Raw genomic sequence first — 10,934 nt, forward strand, 5'->3', positions numbered from 1 at the left:
TGCACTTTTAGCAGCCCCACAGCTACCTCTCTCTAATGACTTGAGCCATAAAAAAATTATTGGTATCAGACAATCCTGGCCCTTATCCTAGATGAACATTCTGCAAAAAACTGGTTCGGTAAAACCTGATATCCCTCAAAGATGGGGAATCAAAATGGAACTGACACAAGAGGTAAACAGAGGTAATGCATGGGAAAAAAGAAGGAAAGGGACCTGAAAATGCATGGCAGATAAAGAAAACTCATCTGAAAAATAGTAGGTGAAAATTGTCACCAGATATTTCACCATGAATTAGAAAGTTTTAATGAAGCAATAAAGCAAGAGCTCAAGAAAAGGATGGTAAGAGAAGAATGAGCTGAAATGTGAGCTGTCAGGCCTCAGGGAAAATGTAGAAGAAATTTAACAATCACAGAGATGAAGGCAAAAGTGACAGGAAAGGAAGAAACCTTAGCAAAAGTCTAGCAATTAGTGTCAAATCTATGCAAATTTAAGATGAAGACCAAAACAAACGTGGTGATTATGGTTACAGAACAAATGTAACGGTGATAAACCCAGATGGAGTAGAAATGATATAATTAGCAACAATTGGGAGAGAAAGAAAGAAAAAGAAAGTGAGAGGTAATGTAAATATGTTGGTTTTCCTATCCTTAGTACCTGGGGGTCAAAACATGACATCTAAAGCAGACAAATCTGGCAATAAGGGTCCAAGTATATTGAGCAGTAAAAAGACAAACACTAAGAAATATAATTTAATCAACTAAAATTGGGTAGATGAAACAAGGAAATAGAAGGGACGAAAAAGAAATATGTATAATATGTAAATATGTATAACCATTGAATCATTATTTCTAATATCAAGAAAAATGGTGAAAAACCCTAATATCCACACATAAGGGACTGACTAAATAATTATGGCATATTTATACAATAAAATACTATTCAACTATAAACTAAAAAGCAATTTTTTAATGTAGTGATATCAAAGGATTGAGAAGATTATTATATGTCTGTGAATATATATATACAAGCATATATTACATATTTTTCCATATATTCCCCCCCTCTCTATATATATAGATGCACAAGAAATTGATAATATTGCCGCTGGTGGCGAAAAACTGGGTAGTGGCGACACAGAGGTGAGAGAAAGGTCTACAATGTATACCCTTTGTTATCTTTTGAATTTTGAACCATTAGGCTCCTACTTATTTTTTTAAATAAATTAAATTTAAATTTAAGATGAAATATAAAGAATTGGTTGACCTGTCTTTGCCCAGACTTGTGGATGTCATGTTATGTGAGATGCCTGATACATACTTTGTAGAGCTTCCTGACTCCACATACATCTCTCTCTGTTCTAGACCCCTGAGGAGTGAGGCAAACATACAGGGCAGTGCCCTGGTTGCCCACCTGCCCAACTATGTCCCTGCCCATTCTTTTTTTTTTTTTACATCTTTATTGGAGTATAATTGCTTTACAATGGTGTGTTAGTTTCTACTTTATAACAAAGTGAATCAGTTACACATAAACATATGTTCCCATATCTCTTCCCTCTTGCGTCTCCCTCCCTCCCACCCTCCCTATCCCACCCCTCCAGGCGGTCACAAAGCACCGAGCTGATCTCCCTGTGCTATGCAGCTGCTTCCCACTAGCTATCTACCTTACGTTTGGTAGTGTATATATGTCCATGCCTCTCTCTCACTTTGTCACAGCTTACCCTTCCCCCTCCCCATATCCTCAAGTCCATTCTCTAGTAGGTCTGTATCTTTATTCCTGTCTTACCCCTAGGTTCTTCATGACATTTTTTTCTTAAATTCCATATATATGTGTTAGCATACGGTATTTGCCTGTCTCTTTCTGACTTACTTCACTCTGTATGACAGACTCTAGGTCTATCCACCTCATTACAAATAGCTCAATTTTGTTTCTTTTTATGGCTGAGTAATATTCCATTGTATATATGTGCCACATCTTCTTTATCCATTCATCCGATGATGGACGCTTAGGTTTTTTCCATCTCTGAGCTATTGTAAATAGAGCTGCAATGAACATTTTGGTACATGACTCTTTCTGAATTATGGTTTTCTCAGGGTATATGCCCAGTAGTGGGATTGCTGGGTCATATGGTAGTTCTATTTGTAGTTTTTTTAAGGAACCTCCAGACTGTTCTCCATAGTGGCTGTAACAATTCACATTCCCACCAGCAGTGCAAGAGGGTTCCCTTTTCTCCACACCCTCTCCAGCATTTATTGTTTCTAGATATTTTGATGATGGCCATTCTGACTGGCATGAGATGATATCTCATTGTAGTGTTGATTTGCATTCTCTAATGATTAATGATGTTGAGCATTCTTTCATGTGTTTGTTGGCAGTCTGTATATCTTCTTTGGAGAAATGTCTATTTAGGTCTTCTGCCCATTTTTGGATTGGGTTGTTTGTTTTTTTGTTATTGAGCTGCATAAACTGCTTCTAAATTTTGGAGATTAATCCTTTGTCAGTTGCTTCATTTGCAAATATTTTCTCCCATTCTGAGGGTTGTCTTTTGGTCTTGTTTATGGTTTCCTTTGCTGTGCAAAAGCTTTGAAGTTTCATTAGGTCCCATTTGTTTATTTTTGTTTTTATTTCCATTTCTCTAGGAGGTGGGCCAAAAAGGATCTTGCTGTGATTTATGTCATAGAGTGTTCTGCCTATGTTTTCCTCTAAGAGTTTGATAGTTTCTGGCCTTACATTTAGGTCTTTAATCCATTTTGAGTTTATTTTTGTGTATGGTGTTAGGGAGTGATCTAATCTCATACTTTTACATGTACCTGTCCAGTTTTCCCAGCACCACTTATTGAAGACGCTGTCCTTTCTGCACTGTATATTCCTGCCTCCTTTATCAAAGATAAGGTGACCATATGTGCGTGGGTTTATCTCTGGGCTTTCTATCCTGTTCCATTGATCTATCTTTCTGTTTTTGTGCCAGTACCATACTGTCTTGATTACTGTAGCTTTGTAGTATAGTCTGAAGTCAGGAAGCCTGATTCCTCCAGCTCCATTTTTCGTTCTCAAGATAGCTTTGGTTATTTGGGGTCTTTTGTGTTTCCATACAAATTGCGAAGTTTTTTGTTCTAGTTCTATGAAAAATGCCAGTGGTAGTTTGATAGGGATTGCATTGAATCTATAGATTGCTTTGGGTAGTAGAGTCATTTTCACAATGTTGATTCTTCGAATCCAAGAACATGGTATATCTCTCCATCTATGTGTATCATCTTTAATTTCTTTCATCAGTGTCTTATAATTTTCTGCATACAGGTCTTTTGTCTCCTTAGGTAGGTTTATTCCTAGATATTTTATTCATTTTGTTGCAATGGTAAATGGGAGTGTTTTCTTGATTTCAATTTCAGATTTTTCATCATTAGTATATAGGAATGCCAGAGATTTCTGTGCATTAATTTTGTATCCTGCTACTTTACCAAATTCATTTATTAGCTCTAGTAGTTTTCTGGTAGCATCTTTAGGATTCTCTATGTATAGTATCATGTCATCTGCAAACAGTGACAGCTTTACTTCTTCTTTTCCGATTTGGATTCCTTTTATTTCCTTTTCTTCTCTGATAGCTGTGGCTAAAACTTCCAAAACTATGTTGAATAATAGTGGTGAGAGTGCCTGCCCATTCTTAATTCTGATCTGGGGCAGTCTCATTAGCATGTAACAGGAATGATATTACAAAAAATATTTAACCAATCTATATCTAACTGCCTCTGTAAATAATGTTGTTGTATAGCCCATTCATCATTAAGATTAAATAATTAGGATTATAACCTCACACAAAGAGAAACAAACTACTGCTTATACCTGGATCAAGAAACTTAGGGTTGGGCTTCCCTGGTGGTGCAGTGGTTGAGAGTCCGCCTACCGATGCAGGGGACACGGGTTCGTGCTCCAGTCCAGGAAGATCCCCCATGCCGCAGAGCGGCTGGGCCCGTGAGCCATGGCCGCTGAGCCTGCGCGTCCGGACCCTGTGCTCCACAACTGGAGTGGCCACAACAGTGAGAGGCCTGAGTACCGCAAAAAAAAAAAAAAAAAGAAAAAAAAAAGAAACTTAGGGTTCTCAAAGCTAATTTTTAAAACTCATAACCATCGATTTAGAGTTTTCCTAAATCCCTAAAACTCTCATTACATATAAAAATCAGGTTTGGAAGACTCTGACCATAGATCTCTACCACAAGCTATAGGTAGTGAGAACTTGGAACCTAAAGGAAGTGTCCATCAGAGAGGAACTTTGTGGAGTGAGAGAGGGGAGAAGAAGGGAAAACAACCAACTACATGTCTCCTGGCTCAAATCAATTCCTAGATTGAAACCTTACAGGGGGGTGGGTGTTGGTAATGACCAGATGAGTTATTGGAAAACCTCAGAGCACTGGGATTAGTTTCTCATTTCCCCAGGCACAAGCTTGGAAAAGTGTGGGGTCTGACATGCGACAGCACAAGTGGCAGAGTAGAAAAGGCTGAGAGATACAGGTGGTGGGAACATCCCCCATCACTCCCCTTACCTCCACAGGCCCTCCCTAGTTGAAAAAGTCACCAAATCCACCTACTATTTAATTTAAAGGCCTGGATAAATAAAAATACAGAATTCTGGATATATAGTTATGCATTGACAATTTCTCTTTGTGAGATGCAAATATTTATTCTGAGGGGGGTTGTGTGACATGTTATTTGGAGTGCTTATTTGTGGAAATAACTTGAGCCATCAAACTACCTTTCCTTCCTTCAAAATCATCCCATATCCAGATATCAAAGAACAATAGAATACTGATGGCTAGACTTAATGGAGACTTTGCCAGGGTTAAAGAAACATGATTGGATAAACCAGAAGAACCTGTTTGAACTACTCCTCCACTGCCAGGGGAGAGGGAGGAAGAAAATATAAAAGTAAAATGAAAGAAATGAAAGGTCTACAGGGAGAGTTCTAAGAAAAGAGCACTTGTGGAACAATAGGGCTTAATGCCTTGTCTTTTCCCCTTCCCTCCTCTTTATGAGTAATGATGCTGAGTCACTTGACCATCCCCCCTTTTCACTGTTGTTCCAAAGCAGCAGAAACCACAGATATGTCCAGTGTGCTGGCAGACAGGATAAGGACAGCAGAGTTGAAGTAGCATAGCATTGTAGGAGAGGTAAAGACCATGACCCTTCACAAAGCAACAAAAATAGACCCCAAAAGAAATGTGAAAGATCATTATGAAGAAAACTTCACTAAGTGACAAAAAGGATCAAAACAAATGTGCTTAGATGGGAAAATTGTAAAGTTGCCAATTAATCCATCAACGTAGCACATTTCAATCAAAACATTAAAACCAGATTCTGCAAAAAATGACATTAGTGTAATTAATTACACATTCAGAGAAAATTAAGGTACAAGGTCTACCTCAAACCAAATGTACACACGCACAAAAACACACACCACTAACAGGTTAACAAAGGAACTTACTTTGAAAAGGAAACTATTTGTATTAGAAGGAAATATAGCCAAATGTTTTCTAATAACCTTGGGCTGTCCAAGACTATCCAAAGTAAAATAGAAATATAGAAGTTTAATAGGAAAATATTGATAGACACAGAAAATGTAAATTCCTGATTGACCAAATATATCACACAAAAGAAAAATAAAGGGAAGGGTTGAGAGAAACCATGGTGATTTCAACATGTAACAATAGCCATATTTCCAGTGTGGGTAATGACTACCATGTAAATTGTTGAGCAAGTCTATATATAGAAAAAAACTTGCTTTGCCTCACAAAAATGAGGCAATTTTGGTGAGGGAAGAAAACAGTCCCATCTCCCTTGGTGCTGAAGCAGGCAGGGCGGGGGGTTCCTAAGTTTCCTGTGGGCCAGAGCATGTCCTGAGAAGGTACCTGGGGCAGACACCTGCTCACAGGCACCAACACAGCCTCCCTGCCAACACACACACCCCACCTGCCACAGGCCACCCAGTGAGCAGAGGGTCCCCGAGTCAGTGAGGGGTTCCTGGGAGAAAGGGTTGTGCCCCAAGAGGAATTCCACAGCAGGCAGCCACAGCGAGGATGCTCAGCTGGGTGCATGAAGGTCCCAGAATGCACCAATTATACCGTGAGAATGGAGTGATAAGTGGTGCTGGGTTAACAGGTTATCCATTTGGAAAAGGAGTCAGGAAATTCCAAGTATATCCCTGAGACAACCCTTTAAGTAGAAAGGTATGAAAGAATTAGGAAACCATATAGGAGACTCCTTTTGTAATTGGGAAGTGGGGAAGGCCGTCCTAAGCCACACGCAAAAGCAAGAGGCAATAAGGGAAAATGAGCCTTCAGGGGAAGAGGAGGTCGTGAGTAAAGTGAAGGGGGAAGCGACAGAGTGTAAGGTGATCCATGCAGCATGAGGAGCAGACAAGGGACTGACTGATGCCCCACAGGACTGTGCTGCAGTGCCCATCACATCTTAGACCAACCGGTGGCCGCTACGAGGAGGTGGGGGGCAGTGCTGCACACAGCTGTCACACTCTTAGCCAAAAGGTGCTGTGGTGGCCCAGCGTAGAGACCGACTTGGTGAGGGCTGTGCCTGTCCCTGGTGACATTTCAAAGTGAGGGGATCGTGGTTGAAACTGCTCTGAGAGTGGCACTAAGGGCCCCCGTGGGGATGCATTGTGTGAGACTGGGTGTACCAGCTGGGAAGCTGGATGTCTGCAACCTTGCCTGCACTTAGGGCAGGGAGGGGTGCAGTGGGGGGTCAAATAACAAAATTCCCAGGAGATGTAGCAGGCTGGGAGTTAGTGCAGAAATCAGCACCTACAGGCACAAAGTGTAGACAAGATAATGAGATGAAGAAGAAGGGAATCCAAGGCCCTTTCTGGAGCTGGAGGGCAGTCTGTGGAGGCAGTTCCAGATTTACCAAAGAGACAGCTTCGGCTAGGGCGACCCCATCAAGGCAGGCATCTCCCCACAGAGTGTGACAAGCTCAAGCTTTGATGACCTTGTCTAATGTTTGCCATGGGGAAACCTGGCAAGAAGCTCATTTGGTTGCAGAAGAGAGGTGGGTTAGTTTGTGCTTGGTGGTCCCCTGCTGTTTCATTTTTGAATTAAGCATGGGAGGAGGCACCTTAGTCTTTCCAGTGCTGAAAGCCTCTGAATGTCTTAATCAGGCCCTGACTGGCAGGCATGCGCCCCGCCCCCTGCGCCCCCCACCACGCCCCCCTCTGAAGTCCCCCTCCGCACCCCGGTAGTAGGCAGAACTGGGAACTGGGCTCCTGCCCTGGCACAGCAACCAACAAAGGGATGAAGGGCAGACCAGAGCCCTGTGCTTCCACACGCAGGGAGTGTTTTCGGGAGGGCAGTGCCAGCAAATGGAGAAGGGGCTCTTGACTTGGGCCAAGACCACACCGTGGAGACACATCAATGCTGGCAGGCTGCCCTGTGACAGAATTGCTCAGGAGATGGGCAGAAGGTCTCCGAGGTCCTCCCTGCGATAGGAGTCAGCTGTGGCCTGAAAGTGCCAAATGCCTGCCTCGGAGATGGTGGGCCTACTACCTGTGGCAGGACTCAAAACGGGGGACTCGGCAGAGTGCAGAGCAGGAGGGAAGCACGTGTTAATTTGGGACCCCGAGCCAGGAGGAAGGAGAAATGCTCTGCCTTTGGGCTGAGATTACAGAGGCTGAGCAGTAAGGTGTCGCTGAAGACACCATCGGCCAGCAGGCTCCACTGGGACAAGTGCATGCAGGGCTGCCCGCAGGGCAATCCTGCGTGGGAAACAGACTGCCCAGCCCACCTGAGGCTGGCTTGGGAGAAAGGGGGGACCACGTTAGCAGCTTTTTGGAAACAAGATAGAACCCCAGAGCCAGCAAACAAAGCCCCAGCGGGGTGAACGTTGCTGCGGGTGTGATGTTGCAGCAACCACAGTCACATGCTGGCCCATCAAGGCAGCAGGGCCTGGGAAGGGGCAGAGTCCCTGGCAGGCACCCGTGACTACTAGTCAGCCCAAACTGTGGGGTGGATGAGTACAAGCAGGAGAGTGGCAACCCACCTGCTCCCCAAACTCCAGGAGAAGGGAGGAAAAAATTTAAAAAAAAAACCCTAAAAATTTGAAATAAAACTATGCTCTATATGGAGGAGGGCAGTCAGAAGGCAGAGCACTTGTACACAGCTGATGCCCAGGGAGCAGTGGCCCAGAGTCACATCCCAGGGAGACCAGGAGAGGGCACCGAGCTCAGAAGCAGCACCGCCCAAAGGAAGCTTCTTGTCCCCTCTGTTAGCCAGGGCTTTGAGGAAGAGGACCATTTCAGGACACATCAAAAACACGCAGGGAACCTGGCTTTGGTGATGCAGGGGCTGAGGCTTGCTGGGAGGGGTCTGTAAATGTTGGGAGGGGGTGGTGGAATGAGTTGCCCAGATTCATGGAGTGGTTCAGTGTGCAGGGCTGTGTTCTTCCTTTCCTCCAAGGGGTGCCAGGGGCTTGGATGGAGGGCATGAATATGTCTCCTGATGGATGGACCAGCCATGGCCATGCCACGCCCCTCAGCATCTGCCCTCCCACCCCTTCGGGGATTCACGGAGGCCTCCACTGTCCCCTTCCTGGATCCCACAGAAGTACCAGGGATAGGGCAGAAAGGAGGTTCTGCCCTTCCTTGGCCAGAGGAAGCAACGGCCAAGCCTTTTCACTCGGCCAGGAATTTGAGCTTGGCATCCCAAGGAAGGGAGGGGGCCTGGAAGTAGGTTTCACAGCTGCTTCTCAGGAGAGAGAACAACACAAAGCAGGCACTCAGCAAGTAGCAACTGTTACTGCTATAACTGTGCACTAACTTGTGCAGGGATGGGTTGCCCTGTGGCCCCCAAGGATGTGTAGACAAAACCTCAAGGATACTGACCTTCCTCTCTAAGAGGCCAGCAGGCGAGGAAAGACAACTTCATCGAGGGAAGGATTCCTCTGCATCAGGCACTGTGCTGCCTGCTTCACAGGTGCTGTCTCCTTTAGTCCTCCCAGCAGTCCTTCTTAATTCCACCCTCCACCCCATTCCCCTGCCCCAGCCCCGCCCCCAGCCCCTTCTGGAAGCTTATCCTGAACCCTGCAGCCCATCTCTTCCACTGCCTCCTGTGGGCACTGCTAGGCGGACATTCTTCAGGAGCAAACGCCCCAGTTAGTTAGCACTGATCATGTATTTTGGGCTTCCTCTTCACGCAGACTATAAACTCAAAGACAAGTACCATGTTCTCGTTTTTGCCAGCTAAAGCACACAGCTTTATTGGTGATACATAAAAATGCAGACTTGGTGGACGAGGCTGAGTCAGTACAACTCATAGAAGGGGAGTGTACATTTTTTGCTGAACAGGTTTACCATCCATAGGCTCGTGAAGAAAAGAGAGTAAATGAAAAAGAATTCAACCTACGCAGCAACCGATGCATTTTCGGCACAAGCTCCCATATGGGTCTGGTCTCCACAAGACGGTCCAGCTTAGACAGGGAGACCACCACAGGCAAGGCATCCCTTGTCAGGCTAGAAAATGTTGTCCTTTCACCACACAGCTGAAATGATCCCTTTACCACAGGAAGAAGGCCGCAAGGGAGCAATTTACAATGCGCACTGCCTGCAGACTGCAAAACCAAGAGGTTACTCAAAGCTCTGTGGGAACCCCTGCCTGGCCAACAAGAGAGTGGTCCTGGATTTAGCAAGTGTAACTTTCACCCAGAGATATGGCTACTGGCTAAGGCTGGATCTTCAATAGCACCCACTGCAGAGTCTTTGATTGAGAACACAAGTGTGTGGTTCACTGATCGGGTTTTGGTTCGGGGTGGATCAGTCCCATCCTGTTGGAGGGGGCCATTTAAGAGGCCGGGATTTCTGGGAGAAGCTGTCTGTTTGCGTTCCTGATAAAGAGGGACAAGAAGGAGAGCAACATCTGGGCTCCCAGCAACTCCCCCGCCAAGACTGGCTTTTCAGACAAACCCATCAAGGGTTTCACAACGTGCCCCTCAGCACATTCACTTCCCTCTGGTATCAAAGGAAACTTCAAGTCTGAAACGGACTTGGCAAGCATGTTATTAATAACTGTCATGATTATTAACAAATTTAATCCGGCCTGCTGCAGAAATGAGTTGCAGCAAAGTGACACAGTCTCCCGACACACTTCGTTGATGTACATCTTAATCTGGCCCTGATTTTCAACACTGGCTTTCAAGTTATCCAGGGCACAGAAAGCCTCAACAGCAGGGTCGGGAATAGGGATCGTGTTTCCAGCAATGGAGAGGCTGGCCAAATGACTATTGATATCGTGGCTAAATGAAAAACCAGTGTCCCTGGGCTGAGCTAACAACACTTTTCCCTGAATGAAAGGGCACTTGGAGAGGCCAAGAACACAACTGAAATTTTCAATATCTTAAGCATCACTAAAAAATAGTCCTCATTTTCATTAGTGAAAGAGTGATTTTTCTTCATTCAGACTATTTCCTCTTTGAGAGGCCCTAGGTTCCTACTGCCCATATCTCATGTCAACCTCATCCCCAGGACTTGGCTTTTCCTGGATCTTTGAGTAAAGACCAGACCCCTTACCCATCCTTATCCATATGAAGTTCCCTACAATTCTGGTTGTTTCTCACTGTGGTTATATCCTCTTCTGATTATTGGATGAACACTGTAGCAACTTCTAGCCCTGACCTCCAGAACTGCTTTCACTAAATCAGCATTTCAAGCATACTCTATATCTGTGAGAAGTCACAGGAGGTTCTCACTCTTTTAAAAGCTATCTAATTGTAGTGTTCTAGGTAGGAGACTGTTAGACGTTCTTTTCCTGGACACAAATTGCACTAACTGCCATCTGACCGGAAACTAGTGGAAATGCAAATACATAGAGCTTTCATATGAGTTTCCATAGATATACATGTCAATACTCAGGATACAAGGGTATCAGTATCTCTCTTTCCTGAGTTAG

The 10,934-nt window shown here is 44.5% G+C and overlaps 1 protein-coding gene across 1 annotated transcript; it reads right to left on the bottom strand.

The window, feature by feature from the left end:
* Positions 1 to 9,216: 9,216 nt before the first annotated feature.
* LOC137216620 (protein ARMCX6-like) lies at positions 9,217 to 10,559 on the bottom strand. The gene is made up of 2 exons (XM_067722700.1): positions 10,556 to 10,559; positions 9,217 to 10,381 (listed from the first exon to the last, which is right to left on the bottom strand). The coding sequence occupies exons 1-2, from the start codon at positions 10,557 to 10,559 to the stop codon at positions 9,831 to 9,833; spliced, it is 555 nt and encodes a 184-aa protein (XP_067578801.1). The 3' UTR covers positions 9,217 to 9,830.
* Positions 10,560 to 10,934: the final 375 nt, after the last annotated feature.

The sequence above is a fragment of the Pseudorca crassidens genome, chromosome X (genome assembly GCF_039906515.1).
Source record: "Pseudorca crassidens isolate mPseCra1 chromosome X, mPseCra1.hap1, whole genome shotgun sequence".
Classification (NCBI taxonomy): domain Eukaryota; kingdom Metazoa; phylum Chordata; class Mammalia; order Artiodactyla; family Delphinidae; genus Pseudorca; species Pseudorca crassidens.